We start from the raw sequence: 19827 nt of genomic DNA on the forward strand, positions 1-19827 counted from the left end.
CCTTTTCCCGGAGGCTGCAACGGAGGACGTCCAGCTCTCCCGTCAGGCGTCGCCGCTCGTCAGCTAGCCTTGCCTCCGCAGTTTTCTCCAGCTGCTCCACTTCTTCCCGATGATTGCTCTGCAGCTCCTTGGTACGTACCACCTGCTCAGAGAGTTGCGTATACAGCTCAAGCTGACGGCGCGACTGGCATTCCACTGCACTCGACAAGAACCCTATTCATGGGATTTGGCAGCTCTCTTCCCAGATTGAGAGAAGAAGGTGAGAAGTGAGAAGGTTTATTGGAGTCGTTGAGTGACAGCCAGAAACACAGCAGTAGCAATGATAGCTCAGCTGAATGGGCCAACTAGTGTGTGACACGCGGCAGCAGTTTCTAGCATGCTGATCTTCTTCTGGCTCCCAGGCACACGAATGAACTGCCTAGTGCCATTCTTCTTCCTTGCAAACGCCCCTCAAATGAAAAGGGAGCCGTCCTAGTGACCTACGGTGACAATGAAATGACAGGCTCATAATAAGCCTTTAGCCTGTTTAAATGAACAATTTCACGCCCCTCCGCGACGGTGGTCACAAGGGAGCATCAGTGGCTAGACGATGTAGTAACAGGCGAGCTTTGGGCAATGACGCTATAAGGACCATAAAATTTTGGAAGTAGTTTGGAAGAGAGGCCAGGACTCATAGTTGGGACCCAGAGCCATACGAGTGATTCAGGCGAGAAAGTAGGAGCAGGTCGGCCATTGTCACATTGAAGCTCCTGGCGCGATTGGTGTGCTGTAGTGAGTGAGCAAGCGAGCAAGCTGCCAACATTCCTCAGCCTGCTTAGCGGCAGCGGAAACCGGAGGGCACCGTGAAGCATCTGGATGATATGGAAAAAACGTGTCGATCGTACAGGAAAGTTCCCGGCCGTAGATAAGGAAAAACAAAGAATCCTGTTGTGGCTTGTTTGGCAATGTAGTATGCATATGTTACGAATGATAGGACTGGGTCCTAGTTGGAATGATCTGAGGTGACGTACATGGACAGCATATCACTGAGAGTGCGGTTGAACTTTTCTGTGAGGCCATTTGTTTGAGGGTGATAGGAGGTGGTGTTGTGATGTATAATGTTGCATTGATGAAGGGGAGACTTCACTACATTGGAAAGAAACATGCGCCCTCGGTCACTCAAGAGTTCACAAGTGAGCAATGTCGTGAGCTGTGGCTGGTGGAAGAGCAGGGGTTTCTGCGTGTCGCGTCAGGCGATCGACCACGACTACGGCCCAATGGTTTCCAGTAGCCATACATAGTAGAGGACGATATAAATGAATCCCGACATGGTCAAAAGGCTGGACTAGACTGCAATGGAGCGGCTGGATGAAGGGATAATTTGCGGCGTTGGCACTCGAGGCACGAGCAGATGTATTTTCTGATGTGATTGTACATGCCTTGCCAATAAAATTGAAGTTGCATGTAGGTCTTGGGCACACCACCGTGGCCACACTGCGGGTTGGCGTGACATGAAGTGAAGATATCGCAACAGAGTTAGCACGGGACCACTAGATGCCACTTGCGGCCATCGCAGTGGCAGTTTCGCTGATAGAGAAGTCCATCTCAAATTCTCGAATAGCAAAATGTGATGCTTGACGGTGGAGCACACAAGACACCAGTAGTTCGACAGGATTTTATAGATTCATAAGAGTGGCTATCCACGGGTCTTTTTGCTGCTCTGAAGCCAAGTCGTAGATGTGCAAAGGTAACAGAGCATGCGTCGAAGGCAAAATGCTGTCGACGTCGGGTGGGATCGGCGAACGTGATGAAGCGTCTGCGTCAGAATGTTTGCACCCGGAGAGGTAGACCCTTATGGTGTATTCCTGTGGACGTAAGGTCCATCGCGCGAGGCGGCCAGATGGTGCATTGAAGGATGGCAACCAGCAAACGCATGGCGGTCTGTGATGGCATCAAAAGATCGGCTGTAAAGGTAAGGCCAAAATTTGGCAAGAGCCAATGGCTAAGCATTAGTTTTCAGTCACACAATTGTTCGTTTCAGCTTTGGTGAGAGTTCGGCTGGCGTACACTACGACTTACTTGCCATAGCCAGGTTTTCATTGTGCTAGCACTGGACCAGACGCTACTGGCACCAGTGTGAATTTCGGCAGGGGCATTCAGATTGAAGTGATGTGAAGTAAAGTGATTGGAGATCATATGTATCTGGAAGTTGGGTGCAAACACTACAACGTCTGTTAAATAACTGAGGCATGTTTGCCACTTTAGGCCACCCAAGGTAATGGCCATCATCCGTTCAAATGTGGCTGGCACATTACAAAAGCCGAACGGCATGACATTAAATTCATACAAGTCGTCGGGTGTGACAAATGCAAGCTTACAGTGATCAGCCTCGGCCATGGGCACCTGCCAGTATCCAGAGCGAAGATCTAAGGAAGAAAAAAATTCGGCTCCTTGTAGGCATTCAATGGCATTGTCTATGTGGGGCAAATGATAGGCATCCTTTTGTGTGATCTTATTAAAACAACGATAATCAACCCAAAATCGGATGATGCCATCTTTCTTTTTAACAAGAGTGATTGGGGATACCCCATTGAGTGCTTAATGGCTGCATAACGCCGTGAGTGAGCATGTCGGTCACCTGCTTGTCAATAACCCGTGTTTCCGTAACCAAAACTCTGTAAAGTCTCTGTCGCAGAGGACCAATGTCGGGGAAAAGCCAGTGTCAATTGCATGGGTGACAGCTGTTGCTTAACCCAGAGAAGTAGAATGGCAATCAGATGAAGCTCTGAATTGATGGAGACTGAGAACCTTGTCGTACTGTGTCAGTGTAAGGTTACGGTTAATGGATGCGGCAGAAGAACTCGGAGGCACAGAGTCTACAGCGGCGATGTAAATGGCTCTGTGCATGTTGAAAAGCAAGTGCACCGGTTCAGCACGACTGACGCACTCATGGCATAACAAATGAAGCGGGAGCGACATTGGGTTATAAACACACATGGAAGTGGCACCAGCACAGAAATCAAGCGCACCAAATAGCAGAGGAACCATTGGGCAATGGGCGAAGCACACTCCTGTCATACAGGGAGTCGCAGGACAAGGGGACGATCACAGAAGACTAGAGAGGTATGTCGGTGTCTTCTGTGTTGACAAGTTTTTCAAGAGGCTGCTCTTGAAATGATGTGTCACAAAGAGATAAGAACGAAACCTCTGCAGAGGCACAGTTAATGACGGCATGATGGCTTGCAAAAAAAAGTCACATCTTAAGATGACATCATCAGAACAAGAGCTGAGCACAAGAAATTCAATAACATTAAGCTCCTCTTCAACAGCGACTTGGCCTGTGCAGGGCTACTGATGGCTCACTGGGCCTCTTCGATTTTCGGAGTTCTGGCAGCCTGCTGGCAGCAAGATGGCAGCCAGCTAGTTCCGGTCCTGATAGGAAGTCACATGGGCTGGAATCCCAAGCCAACCCGAACCTGCCTGAAGTTTGTAAGATCAGTCGCCGGGACAGCTGGCTGAATGTAAACACGCTACCAACATGGCAGCGCCTGGCGAGGCCGGCGCGGGCTCGGCGTAGAAGGCCCGTTTATGCATTTCCAGCTTGAAAATATATAGTTGCATTCATGCATACGATCACTTTCGCTCGATTTCGTGTGACTTGGCACAGGATGTGCACTGGGCCAACCTCACCTTGTGCAGCGCAACAGATTGTCTCCGACGCGTCCAGTGACAAGACGCGAAATCGCGTGTAAGTGATTGTTTCCTCAAAAGCAATAGCTGGAGAATCCCTGCCCGCAGCGATCGCGTCGCCCACCGGCGAAATTGAGGAGTTGGTGTTGTGTCATCACTTCACAAAACATGAAAAAGCAGTCTTATACACATAAAATTTCATAACGATTTGCTTGGCCTTCGGTTTCAGAAAGTTTGTCATGGCTGATGGTGCTTCTCATCTTGACCCTAAGGAGCTGGGGTCGCGGGTGGCGCATGAAAATGCACGCTGCCTGTGACCAGTGAAAAGTTTCACATGAAAAACAACATTGGTCATGATCATGAGAGCAATAAGCCAATGTAAGTACAGTTGAACCTCGCTACAACGAAACTGACGGGGCGCGCGAAAAATTTCGTTAAAGCGAAATTTCGTTGAGGCGAAAACAGGCCAAAAACACTGTCAGGTTGGACCACATAGTCCCAAAACATCATTTATTTCCAAAGAAGTCGGTCAGCTTCTTCTGCTTCTTTTTTTTTGCCACGAGTGCAGTGGCGCGGCTTTCGCACTCTGTCAACAGTTGCATCGCGACGTCGTCATCGTGAGCACCGAAAAATCTGCGGATCACATCAAAAGCATCCATCACTTTTATTGCAGGTGGTGGCGCTAAGTCCTCCGCGTCGCTGTCATCATCCGATGATGCGTCGTTGTGGCGAACGCCCTCAATTATAGCTTCGTCACTCAGCTCCTCGTGAGCTAGCACTTCACTGTCAACAGCGATGTAGTCGCCGATGTGAACATCGGCCGGCACATCTCCGGAGTCCTGAAGGGCTGCCCATGCCGCATTGGCCTCTGTGGAGGGTGGAGCAATTGTACTGCAGCCTTCCTCGTCCGACGTGGAGTTCGCTGCCAGTTGAGCATCGGAGTGAAAGCCGGCGTGCACAAAACAGTTGTAGATGATACTGCGACTGGTTGCCGTCCACGCTGCTGAGACCATCTGTACAGCCATGTACAAATCCACTTCGATTGCCCGACCGGTGTCGATGTTTAACACCAGCCGCTGAATCAGTCGCTGTCGATAAGCGCTTTTAACGCTATTGATGATACCTTGATCCAGCGGCTGGATTAAAGCCGTGCAATTCGGCGGGAAGAATCTTACTTCCACGCTTTGAAGCTGAACGTCTTCAACGTTATGCGCTGAGCAATTGTCGATGAGCAAACAAACCTTACGTTTCTTTGCCGTCATGTCACGGTCGAAAGCGGTTAGCCACTCTTTGAAAACGGCCCGTGTCATCCAAGACTTCTTATTGGCAACATATTTGACGGGCAGGCTCTTGCCACCTTTGAAGCACCGCGGCTTCGCACTTTTGCCTATCACCAGTGGGCAGCGCTTGTCAGACCCGTCCATGTTGCAGCACAGGAGCACAGTCACACGCTTTTTGCTATGCTTCCCTCCGCTGCATGGCTGGCCCTTCATGTGAAGCGTCTTGGAGGGGAGGAGCTCGAAGAAAAGTCCCGTTTCATCGGCATTGTATATGTCTGATGTGGCATATTTCTCCATTAATTCCGGCACAGTAGCTGATGCCCAAGCAGATGCAGCGTCGGCGTCTGATGAGGCCGACTCCCCACACAGCACTTTAGCGACGATTTCATGCCTGGCCTTAAAACGGGTCAGCCACCCTGAGCTGGCTTTGAAATCATTGATGCCCAGCATACAGGCATAGCCAAGTGCCTTTTGCTGCAACATGTTTCCGCTGACCGGCATCTTCTTTGCGCGCACGTCGAGGAACCACGTGTACAGAGCCTTCTCAAGGTCCTCATGAGCCGCTTGCGTCAGCTTTTTCCGCTTCGCGGATGTCCCCGAAGAAAGAGCTTGCGCTATCGCGTCTTTCGACTTCAAGATCGTTGACAGCGTGCTCTGTGAGATGCCGAAGTCCGCTGCAACATCTCCCTTTTTCCTGCCACTGGATGCCGCGCTGATAATCCGTGCCTTCTCTTCAAGCGAGAGGAACTTCCGCTTTCTAGATGAAGTCGCCATGCTCGCATTCATTACAGCGCACTAGCAGCACAAGCACGAGTGAAAAAAACTAGGGCAAACGCGCTGCTGTTGCCAGGCTGCTGCGTCCTTTGGCAACGGATTGGTTGCGGCTCTGAATTGGATTGGAAGAAAACGGGAGCTTGCCCCCGCGCCTCGTCGCAAGGCAGCCAGCCCGATAGTCATCAACACCAAGCTATGGCGGTGATCATGTGCGTTTCAGTAGAGTGTACTAGTTTCAGTGAGTGGATTAGTTTGGTCCAGCGAATGTTTAGCGAAACAAAGCAGCATGGGCCTATGGAAGTACATAGATGGGCGGCGATATGCTTGTTTTATTGTAAGATATATTTTTAAATCGAGCTTCGCATAGCAAAAATTTCGTTGAAGCGGAAACGCGCCCCAAAAATGGTTCGTTGTGATGAGAAATTTGTTCCATTACTTTGTATAGCGAGCTGACGGGGAATTGGAAATATTTCGTTGAAGCGAAAATTTCGTTGAAGCGACGTTCGTTGTAGCGGGGTTCGACTGTATGTCTAATGTATGTGTGCCTATTACTTGACCAGTGCTTTCTTACATCAGTGGCCTGCAGTTCGGACACATATAGGTTTCAAGCTGCCACCCAAGCATACGGTGGAGAAACGGAGTGAACACGGACTAGCTGCAATGCCATCGCTATCTGCAGAAAAAGGAGATATCTCGGCATACATACACGAGATACGTGAAAAGGAACACCACCAGAGAAAGATGAACCGAAAATGTACCGCAATATGTGTGAATGAGCATCTACAACTTGCGTGGAACACGATGCAGATAACGTGCATGCGTGAGAGCGTGGCGCGCTGATCACCGCCGCGAAGAAGCCTTGGGGACACGCACACATACACACACAACAGCTTCAAAAGGTTCACCACTGCTCGTATCACGCTGCTTCGCAATGTGGAACAGTGCGTTAGCACCTCAAATGATTACGCTAGAAGTAAGAAAATCCGAAGATGACCGTAGACAGTTGGCTGAGCGAGGTAAATTTAAGTCCTCAAGTGCCCGCGTTGCAATCCGTGAAGTCCCCGCAAAGATGGCGGCGAGCGCCTATCGCCTCTTTTAGTCGTCTGCTAGCCAGAGAACTTCCAGAGAGCAGCCAAACCAAAATCGTCCTGGCAGGTTCTGGCAGCCCACGGGTAGCCAGAACCGTCCAGCCTGAGCAAAACGAATGCCCGGCGGAAGTGCGTGGCACGGTGGGCGGAGAAACCCAAGAAAAATGAAGACGTTCTGGCTGGGTCTGGCAGCCCGCAGATAGCCATAAGTGGAAAATTGAAGAACCCAACGTTTGCATGCTAACTATGCACAGCTAAAGACCTGAAAGCGACGTCATCACCTTCCGAAGTCTGGGGCAGAGGTGGGCATGCATTACCGAAATTGTGTCGCCTGTGTGTATAAGTGCTAGTGTCTGTACTGCTTCCACGGTCACGTCAATCAGGTTACGAGGAGAAATCAGAGTCCTTGACGATTTCGCAGGACATGCAATTCTCGTCTCTTGAACTGCGGTGACTAGTTTTCCTGGGGCTGCGTGGTAGGCCGACACCTCATGGGTGAAATGGAGCAGCGGTGAGGTGATCGACGACTGACGAAAGCGCATTCATCTAATGGGCTCATAGATTCAAAAGCATATCCGGTTGAAGCATGGCGTTGAAATTCTCTTGGCAGGTAGCTGAAAGTTGGTTGCCAGAAGCAAACAGTAAGTGGCATCCGGCGCCGGTATAAACATGTCATGTGGCCAGCAATTCCGCAGAAGTAACATATCGGCCAGTTGTCTGGTGTGCACCATGGCTATTGCATGCTGGGATACTGTGCCACTAACTGGGTGGGAAAGACTAATGTCATTGGTGTCCGCGCTGCTCCAGTAAATGCGGCACAGGTCAGCGTTGCGGGCATTATAGCGATCTGCGCATACCTGAGTGGCGCAGCAACAGGAGTGTTGTGAAAGGCAGGGGGAATGAATGCACTGAGTGACTTGTTGCTGGATGAAAGCTGCAGTATGGGCGTCAATGGAGAGGAGGGTGTCGCTTGCATCAGAGATACCAATAAAAGTTGGTGGGCCACCTCTTCGCAAACAAACTGCTTAATCTGCGCTACGATCGAAGAGCCATTGGTGGCAAGAGTCAAGCCAGAGAGATAGCCTACCAGTGAATTGCGTGTGGTTAGCCGCTGCTTGTGCAGCCTATCATAGCTCTGGCAGAGTGTCACTACTTCAGACACAGTGCTGCAGTTCTTTACCAACAGCATCTGAAAGGCATCAGCATTAACCTTCTTTAAGATATGCCTGATCTTGTCACCTTCTGCCATTGTTGCATCGACACACTTGCGCCATGACATCCTCAATGTAACTTATATCATGAGAAGCCAACAAACAAGATTAATATGCAAAAGACAAAGATAATGATAAATAGCCGGGCAAAGGAACAAGAGTTCAGGATCGCCAGTAGGCCTCTAGAGTCTGTGAAGGAGTACCTTTACCTAGGTCAATAATTCACAGGGAACCCTGATCATGAGAAGGGAATTCACAAAAGAATAAAAATGAGTTGGATCGCATATGGCAGACATTGCCAGCTCCTGACTGGAAGCTTACCATTATCATTGAAAAGGAAGGTGTACAATCAGTGCATTTTACCAGTGCTGGCATATGGAGCAGAGACTTGGAGACTGACAAAGAAGCTTGACAACAAGTTAAGGAGCGCCAAAGAACGATGGAACGAAGATTGCTAGGCATTACGTTGAGAGACAGAAAAAGGGTGGTTTGGATCAGAGAGCAAACCAGTATAGACAATATTCTAATTGACATCAAGAGAAAAAAATGGAGCTGGGCAGGTCATGTAATGCGTCGGTTAGTGAGGACGACAGAAGACTAGGTGGAGCGATGAAATTAGGAAATTCGCGGGTGCTAGTTGGAATCGGTTGGTGCAGGACAGGGGTAATTGGAGATCACGGGGAGAGGCCTTCGTCCTGCAGTGGACATAAAACAGGCTGATGACGTTGATGACGATGATGTGAAACTTAAGGCCAGACTACTCGTGGCTGCTCGTGGCCTTAGCGGACATCGGTTTGCATTGAACTATTGACAGCGCCTCTGCAATGCACAAGTTGTATGTGGCTACCATCTATCGATCAAGCTGATGCAGAACAGAGCTGGTCTGTGCCACATAACACGGCCGGACTGGAGTGCATGAGCATGAGTGTGCACTCCAGCCTTTTTTGTGCACACAACAAATGCGTTGCATATGCACTACAGTTGCACATAGCTTCGGTGTGCTACATTGCATAGATACCGCGACAAGCCAGCTCACTGAGCGCACTGCGGCTCACTGAAGACAACCGGGCTTGGCTAAGCTCGGCTTGTCGTTGGCGGCAAAATTGGAAGTAGTGGTGTCTATGTGAAAGTTCAAAATCAAATTTCAACTGTGCACCACGGTGACATTCAGTAGGTGGAGCGTCGTGAACGCACCCCACTCCGCTCTAGCCTTCGCGTGCAGGGAATTGAAGGAGGAGTGGAAGCACCGAGAAGGAGACGAAAGGGGCATTTTTTGATTGCCAATACCTCTGCTTCTCCTGCGTGCATTGAGGTATTTCTTGCTGCAGAGTATTTCTCAAATAGCCTGGATTAATTTCAGTAGCATTTTTTTTACTTCATTAAAAAGGGGGTCAGGGCCCTTTAAGTGACATTGTTACTTAAATGACCGTAGTGTTATTGTTACAAGAAGTCATACTGATGAACTAATTGATATTTTTTGTTTTCCTTTCTTGAGAACACTATTATTTTGCTCCGCTGTGTATTTTCAGTTCACGCTTAATCCAGTACTAGTAGCGAGCTGACCTATAATGGCCATATTGGGAGCTTCAACATAAACAGGGTTTCTGCAGAGCCCCTGAAGCAAAGTTTCGGTCATGGGATAGAACATGGATAGCAGAGGGCAGAAGTGCAAGCATCTCGGTATCGGTCTATTGCTATTCCCACACCCAATGAAACTTCCGAGTCGTAACAAGTGGTGCGCACCGACTGAAGGAGTAAATATTTCAAGTAAATATGGCTTATCTATTAAGAAGCTATATGTGCTATTGAGCACCTATATGCTTGAAAAACTTTATTTATTTTTATTTTTTATTTTTTTATGTTTGAGTTCAGGCACATTTTTAGAATATCAGTTTGGGTTCAGGTTCACTTCTGGCAAAAATTCCGGTTTGGGCTTGGTCTTCGCTTCAGGTTCAGTTTGACAACTTGGTCGTAAGACATCTCAGCCTTCAACATTAAAGGGACACTAAAGGTTACCAGAAAGTCAAGTTAAAGTGGTAGAGCAATTTTCTAGAACGTCTAAGGCGTCAATCTAATCGCGAACAGAGCTTTAGTAATCGAGGAATTGAGGTAAATGCATGACACGATTTGAGACCCCCCAGTGACATTCCGGTACTAGCCCGATGACGAAAGCACTCCTCATAATTTGTGTTACTAATACTCAACTACTCGTATTAAAATTATCATTTCACTCGATTATAAGACGGAAGAAAATGCTATTTGTCTACATCTATTCGATTCTAAGAAAAAATAACATTTTGACGTTACCCTTTAGTAGTATGAGTGGTCAAAAGGTTTCGTTTTCGCTCGGCTCTGCGCCGCGCACGCATTGAAGTTTCAGTAGTTTCGTTATCGCGTCGTGCTGTGCGGGTTCCGCTGGCTCGCGAAACTTTCATTTCGAACAAGCAGTGAGAATGCCACGTCCTTGTGATGTTGTGGGAAGCCCTCGTTGCTTTCCCGCTCCGGAGAGCCGGTGTCGAGGCCGCCGTCGTAGTATGCAACGACGCCGGCAGCGCGAGCCCTCAGCAGCAGGTCGCGCTCGTCAGTGCTCAAATCGCTGAAGTTGAGCCCAGCATCGCGAGCCAATCTGTCGTTGTCAGGGTCCATTGGGACGAGCGTCGAAGTTTGCGTCATAGAATAAAGTACCAGCTTATGGTCGCGCGTTTCTCCTTCCGCTAGCCACCATACTCCCGCTTTCGCTCTGCTGTCGGCTCTGTCTTGGCTCTGTTTCTGGCCGCGCGTTTGCGTTTTGCGCAGAAAAGCCGTAGCGCCGTCTGCGGACGCCGTTCTACTCACCGATGTCGCAACGTCACTATGAGACCATGATGTCAGTACTCCTCGATCGGAGGGCGGGCGATTTGAACTGCGCTAGAGGTACGCGGACGTTTCAGAACGCATTTTCTCTTAAAATAAGTCTCTCCTTGGCACGAAACAAGCGTTTTGAGGTTTCTGGGATGGTATTTCAACGGTCCACGTTCACTTAATAGTAACCTTTAGTGTCCCTTTAATGGAAACAGTCCTGTAAGGTGGCATCTTCGGTGAAAATCAAGCAGTTGCAAAACCATGCTGCATGATCACAAACTCTGTACCTCCACGAAAAACTGTTACAGATGAGATGTGTTTATTTACAGAAGGTTTAATTAGAATGACTATCCAGAAAGGCAGTCACTGGACTCTGCTCTCAATCACAAAGAGACACATGCCTCTGCCTGCTGCAAGCACACCTTTAGAGAGATCTCCTAGTTATTCAATTAAAAGATGAAAAGAGAGCTAGCCTTCAAAGCTACTTTTACTGTCAGCAACTCGCAGTATAGTGGACAGGATACATCTGTGAAAGCAATTGTGAACTTGTTTAGCTATAGTGTTTGATATCACAGCTCTTTTTGTGTCTCTTGCTAGGAAGCTGCAAGAAACTTGCCACGCATCATTAATGCCCTGGCACCATTTGTCGATGATGAGAATACTGCGGTGGAGGTGAGTCTTTTTTTGTTTGTTCCTAATTGCTGCATTGTGAGAGCACAGCTTAGTAATCTGTGTGTGTAATGCAACAAGAATGTATAGTTATCTTCACTTAAAAATGTGTGCAGTAATTGTCATTGCTTGCCATGCATTCACTGTGTGTTGAAAATGTTGAAAGTAGAGCTTGGTGAAGGCTTCATCAGCTAGGATAGGAATGCATGCCTTGACACTGGAGAGGGACACTTTTGTTTTGTATGAGGCCTTCATTTTGCAGCCTTCTCGAGAGATTGCAGCACGAATTGACTTATGATGACGTATGACACTATAAAGCCTAACTTAGCAAAGTTGGAAGGGTGTCAAGAAACTCTTCACTCCAGTGTAATCTAGGGATATTTATATACTTGGTATTGGTGCAGGGAATTTGTAATACTTTGGTGGTTAAGGTTTGTTCCAGGTATGTTTGATCAAGCAACACAAGGGTGGGAACACAGCATCGATTGCACCAGCTATTTCGAAAGCTGATGCATTAGATCGGAGGGTTGTCTTCCAACTGGTTTTAATTTGTAGGAAGAAACACATCTTTATTTTAGTTGTAATGAAGAAGACAAGCTGATGAAGCAGCCAAGCAAGCAACAGTGTTGTTGGTAGCCATGCGACCCGAGCTTGTCCTTGCCTGGATTTTGGGCTGCTTGACGCCCGCCGCTCCTTGACATTCGCTTTTGACATTCGTCGTCATTCTTTGACGTCTACGCGTCAATAAACCGTATGATATTTGGTGGATGCCGCATGGGTCCCTAGCACGAACCTGGAACTTCGTTCCTGGACGCTCCTTTCTGTTTCTGCTTCCCTTATGTCCAACGAGACATCGACTCAGCCTTACTCTTTGGCAGCCAATGCCACCTGCAGTGCCATGTACCATCAGTGGGATTCGTCCACTTTCTATGGCTCAGGTGACTCAGCTATTGAAGATTGTACGTACGAACAAGTCAGCGTCAATAACAAATGGGACGATCCAATGAAGCTGACTCGCGTCATGTTTTATCTCGCGGGCATCGCGCAACTATGGTATCACAACTCCGAGACCACCATTCCCACTTGGTCCGGTTTCAAGACTTCCATTACGGACGTCTTTAATCGGCCTACAACCCATCGGCTTTGCACAGAGCAGTGCTTGCATCAACATGCAGCATCCCAGCGAGAATTTTACAGGCCACATAGAGGATGCGTTCAATCTCTGCAACTGCGTCAACTAGCGCCATTACTGAGGAGGAAAAATATCAAGCACATACCGAAGGGCATCGAGGACAACACTTTTCAGATGCTGCTCATGCGAAATCCCACCACGATCGCTGCTCTCATCTCTCAGCTTTGATGAATTGCATAGGCAGCGCATGATCGCCCGCAAAGCCCTCACGAGGCCCGACACACTATCGAGCTTGCAACTAGCTGCCCTCCCTGCCGATCAACAGCCTCTGCTATCCACAATCAAGGACTTTATCCATGCAGAGGCAGCGTGTTGGCTTTCGTTACTACCTCTCACGCACGAGCCTACACAGTGTTTGGCTCCGGACTCGAGTAGACACGTTGTGGTCTCCCCGCTACGCTCACGACGCGCACGCTCCGACTCCGCGGGTTCGAGCACTCCGAGCCGCCACACGTGCAGGGCACCGCGCGTCCGCGCCTGCTCCGGCCTGCTCGGTGTGCCGAGCTGCAGCTGCGCGCGTACGCGCCCCGCCGGCCCCCAGCTTAGGGGAAGGCGAGACCGCACGCGCAGCAAGGGAGACCCTAGGCAAAGCTCTCTAGAAGCCTTAAAGAACATTTATTAAACTGGGACTCAAAACAAACACATGTTTTAACATCACGTCCGAATCTGAAACTAATTACACAAAACATTGGACGAATGGTCGCCGGAGGCCGCTATCGGCGCACCGCGACAGAGAGAGAACGAAGAACCCCAGCAGTAAGAGAGGCTGCCTATCTTTCGTTCAGCGCCTGCCATCGCGCGCCCCCCACAGCAGAGAAAAGGGAAATAGAAAGAAACGACAGACGAACAGACAGGGGCACGATCGGCAGACGCTGCTTCGGGACATCGAGACGACAGAAGAGTGCGCGCGCCCGCCGAGGCAGGGACCCCGCCGAGCCGAAGTAATCATCGGCCGGCGGCGGACAAAGGGGTCCGCCGCCGGCAGAGAGGAACACGTACGCACCTTCCAATGCCCCGATGTGGTCTCCTCGGGCCCCGTCTTGCGCGCGCTTACCCGGAGCGCACGCAAGCAGGGCCCGAATCCCGCCAAAATGTCGGCCAATGGTGAAAGCCTGTTGACCTTCCCGTGGGCGGGATGACAGCAGAGTGACAGTGTTTTATGACCCGCTGCCACCCCGTCCAGGCAAGGAGGAGAGGGACACGGAGCCCCCGGCAACACAACGCAATGGCTCCACACAACCACCGCGAGAGCCTGAAAAACGCAGCGAGAGCGAGAAACCCCACAGCGTCTATTGGGCCCAGGTTGCTGAGGCCCTCCTGTCTATTGAACAACCACCCATCACACTGCCACTAACTTACACTTTTGTTGTGGTTCGGCCCCCTTCACAGTCACCAGTTCATTGCCGACCTACATACTACAGAAGAGGGAAAATGATGGCTGCAGTTCCAGAGGCAAGAGCTGCATGCAAGTCGAATTGCCCAATCTGTTTCGGCACAAAACATTATCAATGTCAATGTCGAGTAAACTGCCGCACTAGTGTTTATTGACACGGGGGCCACCGTTTCCGTAATCTGCAAGAATCTATGCTGTAAGATAAAAAAAGTGGCCATGACGCTCTAATGGACTAATGGTCCACATTTTGCCAGCTCACAGTACATTGCCCCTTCAGCTGTGTGCACCGTGCATGTTGTTATTCGAGGTGAACTTTATGTCATAGAGCTTTTGTGCTGCCATCATGCTCCCACGACGTTATTCTCGGATAAACCTTCCTTTCGTGTCATCGTGCCATCTTAGACTGCTCCCATGCAGAAGTGGCCCTTATGCTCCTGCAAACCTCTCTTTCGGTGGATCCTCTTCCCGACGCTCACAATATTTTCGTTTCTGTGGACAGAGATATAGCCCAGCAAACTGTCAGAGACACAGAAGTTTCGGATAAGCTTCAGATAGACATATTTTATAATTAGAATTATCGGTTCATGAAATTATTTTGTGATCCCCTTCAATATATATGGGATTGACTGTATATACCCAAATGGCAGTGAACCGTTGTGCTGGTAAGGTGGTACAGCACGGCAAGGTGTGCACAAATGAATGCCACTGTCTGTGCAGGTGCAGCGCCTGGTGAAGATTCTGTTGTCAGACGATCAGCTGGAAGCGGCAATGCTGCTTGTGCTGCCACTCTACCGGGACTCCCTGGATGCAGTGCAGCTGCGCCTCAAGCAGGGACGCATCACTCAGGTGCAGCACTGCTGTGTTCTGGGCGAATGTTCAGAGTGTAGTGCAATGACAGTGAAGTATATACACTGTAGGAAGGAGTAAAAACATCACATGATGCCCACCGTAATTCTGTAAAGTATTTACCAGCTATGGTGGATGTTTACTTCTTCCTACAGTTCTTTCTGTATTATCACCATGATTTTGATTGCCTCTCGGTTTCCCAATTTATTAAAATACATGTAATAAGAAATAAATTATGTTTGCATTTATTTGCCTTATACAGTCGCCGACCGTTTATTTGGACCTCACGGGGACTGCGGAAATGTCCGAATAAACAGGTGTCCGAAAAAGCAGATTAAGAAAAAAAAAATGAAATCCTTTATTTCCACGCGCTTATTCGGGCTCGGCAGTAGGCTTGAAAAAATCGTGAATGCGCCGTTGCACGCTGTTCTGCTTACGCGCAGTCAGATAAGCCTGAATCTTGGAGAGGGTTGTACGGTCACTGTTTGTGCACACTCCGCATGCGACGGCAGCGTAGCACATTGTGCGTCATCTTCCGACTCGAAGTCATCGTCCGGCGGTGCAGCAGAAACCTGACGAATGATCTTGCCGTCGTTGAGTTCTGCGCATGTCAGTACTGCAGTGTCAGCACCTGTGAAACTGTCAAATGAGACGGAGTTCGGAATCGCAATGCAACCACTGCGCAGGTCTTGGCAGAACATTTTCCGTGTCAGTAGGGAGCACATCGGAAGGCGACAAATCTTAGGCCTCCCGGCACCCGCTTGCCGGCATTCCCCAGCGAAGTCTGCGCGGGCACTGTCGGCGCCATTAGACACTTGACACGATGTTTCCGTACGCCACTTTGGATCACCGAAACCTCGACACAGCACACAAAGCAAACACCACCGTGCCGACACCAGTCGCACAAACGAAAAACGTAGCCTGCTCACAGCGTTGTCCGCGAAGAAACAAATCAGCTGCTGGATTGTCTTGACATGGCTTACTAAGCTGAAACTGGAACTGCTGTAGAGCCACTCTATCGAACCAGGCAGAAACGATGATGATGAGCGGGGATTTCCAGTAGCACCACTTCGTGGGGCAGCAAGGAGGCTCTGTTCAAAACAAAAATGGTGTTCAGCAAGTCGAACTGTGCGCCGGTCATAGTCGGTGCATGATGCTCTCGATCGAGTTGGCCCAAGGAGTGTCCGAAAAATCAGACGAGAGGTTGCAACGTGTCCGAAATTTCGGCAGTTGTTATACATTATGGTCTATGGGGGGAATGGCGGTGCCGCGAAGCTGACCGAATAATCGGGTATGTCCGAATTTTTGGAGTCCGGAAAATCGGTCGGCGACTGTATAGTAAATTTAGTAATAATCGCAGAGGTTCCTAGATCTCAGGACTTACCTTATGCAGTTCAAGCTGAACAGCATTACGGTTCAATATAACATCCTGAAACATTTTCATGGCGTGCACACTGAAGATACCGATGTTGTCAAACTGTTCCCTGTGGCATTTTGTCCTCAATTACTAAGCCTAAGCATACACGATAATGCGCTTCCTTCGAAGTTATGAACGAAAAGTTTATATTTGCTGCTAACAGCTGTTGAGGCTTGTGCCACAGCTGTCCAGTCATTTGCTTCCATAACAAACCAACATAAGAAGTCACCATAATTTAACTCAAGAAGTGTTAAATTATGATGACAATATTAGATGCAGCTGACATCTATTCTATGACCTTCACACATGAAAACTGATGCTTTGTCCAAGTGTGCCATGGCAACATAGACTAATCGCAAGTGCTTAAAGCCGTGGTACAAGAGTAGGTTCACACCACGGTTTTAAATGAGCATATAGAAGCCAAGTGCCGTTGTACCTCGTTGTGATCATTGCTACTTGGGCCATCACAGTTTCATGTGGTGCGCATTGCTGAAAATAGCATGCCTTTCTTCAAATACAGTCTATACTCGTTACAACGGACATGTGTACAGCAGACTTTCAACTATAACAGACCATGTTTCAGCCTCATTTAGCCTTATTAATGCACAGAAGTTCGCTTTTAACAGACCTCGCTACAACGTACTGTCGCTTAGAGCGGATGAAATTAGTGTCCATTTTTCTCGGTGACTGCTGTCAATGGCGCAGTCGCACAGGTACCGTATCTTGAAAGCGATCTGCGATGTGGACAAAGTGCACGCCCTTATAGACGCCGTATCTTGAAAGGGATCAGCAATGTGAACAAAGTGCACGCCTGCGTGGGCCTTATCTTTAAATCGATCTGCGATGTGGACAATGTGCACCCAGTGCTGGTAGCTTCGTATGTGCTGTGCCTTTGACGTTTAGTTCGTGTTGAAGCGAGAGACAGCACAGACGTCAATTTGCTCGCTGCTGCAGCCACGCTTATCTTGCTTAGTTTGCTGTTGCAATCGATGCTTTACCTTTTGGGCAAAACTGCAACTTTTTTTGTTTGTCATTTACTTTGGATGTTCGACACTCACCCTCTGCAATAAAGTTGTTAGACAGCTTGACGAAAGTTTCGGAAGTGAGGCGTCTCACATATTACGTACTTCAGATAAAACGGAAGTTTTTGTCAGATTGTCAGGGTCCATTGTAACAAGAGTCGACTGTATTTAAATTGTTTCCTTGAGGCACTGTGTTGAGCTGCCTATGGCAGGTCTCGTGCCAGTTCACTGCCACGCCAAGCAGTAGTGAGAAGGGTGGCATCGTGTAGAAGCTGGGCTCGTTGGTGCATGACTCCTTACAATGGGTTTAGCGCAAAGCAAAGGCATACAGAATGAACACCGTCTGACACAGATCCCCATTGTACGGCTGCAATTTCATATGTGTAGCACATTCTTTTTTGTTTTACTTGTAACAAAGAGGTTAGCCAAGTGCAACTGCAGCATTGGTGGAGTCGTACCTCCACCAATTGTCAAGTTGTTTACCGACAGGGTATGCATGGAGGGAGAGGTTGAACTCGATGCAGAGGTTTTACCCTGGGAGGGTAAATTGTATTTTTTGGTTTGGCTGTGGGTTCCATTTGTAGCTCCTGGCCTTTCCTCTAAGTTACTCCCGAGATACCATGGCCCTTATCGTGTGATCGCACATACATCCCCCATGAACTATGCTTAGAGCCTGTGTTGCCATTTTCTGATCAGCACCGCCGCGGTCCTGAAACTGTTCACGTGAATCGGCTCAAGCCTTTCTATGATCCCTCTATGTTGCCATATGCTTATATCGCAAGGATGGCATCTTTTTCTTCGGGGGACAAATGCAACGAAGAAGTGCCGGTCAGTCACATGCGTCACCAGCATTTACGTACGGCGCCAGTTCTGGCTGCTCGGAAGGTAAAACCTCTTCGCCGAGTTTGACCTCTCTCTGTTTGCATACCCTGTCAATAAACGCTTTGACAATTGGTGGAGGTGCTGGGTACGACTCCATCCACGCTGGAGATGCGCCTGGCTGACCAGTGGTTCTTCTTCGTTATGTACATTTTAAAAGGAAGCTTTCTTTGCCTCTTCCTTCAGCTCTCCCACTGTTGCTGCTGCTGCTGTCGCGCACACCACGTGCATTGAGGGGTGGTTCAGAGCGTGTATATAGATGACAGCGTGAGTAAGAGAGAAAAGGCGATGAGAGAAACTTGTTTTCACCCCACCATGTCGAATGTGTGCAGTGCCCTCTGGAGCTCCCTGGCCATCGCCATATTAGCCGCTTGACAGCTGTATATATCCGTGACTCCCCTCAGAAGCATTGCAGAAACTGCAGCGCTTCCCTTCCTACTATCGTAACAGGCCAGAGGGGACGCAGATAGAATTGCAAAGAGTAGAAGAAGGAGAGGGAGAAGAGGCAGTTCCAATATAAGAGAGGGGGGAGGGGACGTGAGAAGGCAAGGAAACCCCACTACTATACGACAGCGGTTGCGGGGAAACAGGATAGATAAGCTTAAGTTCAAGCTACGGTACAGTACGTTGCTGCTATTTCTGAAAAATAAATGCCATGCAATTATGTCAAGCGGGCCACTTAAACAGGCGTGCAGAAGCAGAGCCGCATTAATTAAAGCGCACGCACTACAGAGTCCAGGAGACACTACGGGGGCAGTCGACCGTCAAATCAACACTTCTGTGGCCGCCGCATTAGCTTTGCAGCTATGGCATTGCTAGAGGTCGTGGATTTGATCCCAATTGTGGCATTCACTTTTCGACGAGGGCGAAATAGAAACCGCACATGCACTTTCATTTTGGGACACGTTAAAGAACATCACGGTGTCAAAATTAATCCAGAGTCCACCACTAGTGCTTGTCTCATAATCCAAGTGTGGTTTTGGAACGTACAGCCCTATAATCCACTTCAAGTTTAATACTTCTGCCCCAATGCGGTGTGCCATGTGAGGAAATGACAACGCTGAACCCTCTTAAAAGTTATAAAATATGGTGCACAACAATGCCTCAAGGAAACACCTCTCCCTGTGTGTTCTGTGTACTATGCAGACAAACAGCAGTGGTGCACACAAGGTAATGTTTAACATCAGCTCACCACTCTCGTGTTAGCCTAAATGTTGAAGAAATTGAGCTTTAGCTGTCAAGATCACCGCTAATTATCATCAATCAAAGCATCCAGCATGGAAAGCTTCGCTTACATCGATTCCCACAGTGCGTGGGATCTGCATAATTTTTTCCCACCTCAAGCTATTCTGTTACACAAAGCACTATAAAATCATGGACGTGCAAAAACACTATGAGGGCACCTAAGCAATTCTTGTGATGTATAAATGCAGGAGCATTACTTGTCGCTGAGTTATGTCGCCGAGTTCATTTTTGTGGCGAAATGTTGCTGAGTTTAGGGCTGCTGTGTTATGTTTCTGACTGTATTGTTGCTGCTTAAGAGGTT

The 19827-nt window shown here is 48.7% G+C and overlaps 1 protein-coding gene across 1 annotated transcript in view; it reads left to right on the plus strand.

Moving 5' to 3' along the window:
* LOC142584535 (uncharacterized) overlaps positions 1-19827 on the plus strand; it is a 714262-nt gene that overhangs the window by 665011 nt on the left and 29424 nt on the right. Inside the window, exons 31-32 of the mRNA XM_075694643.1 lie at positions 11461-11535; positions 14835-14963. Of these exons, the coding sequence (XP_075550758.1) occupies positions 11461-11535; positions 14835-14963 (204 nt within the window). The remainder of the gene's footprint in view (positions 1-11460; positions 11536-14834; positions 14964-19827) is intronic.

The sequence above is a fragment of the Dermacentor variabilis genome, chromosome 6 (genome assembly GCF_050947875.1).
Source record: "Dermacentor variabilis isolate Ectoservices chromosome 6, ASM5094787v1, whole genome shotgun sequence".
NCBI lineage: Eukaryota > Metazoa > Arthropoda > Arachnida > Ixodida > Ixodidae > Dermacentor > Dermacentor variabilis.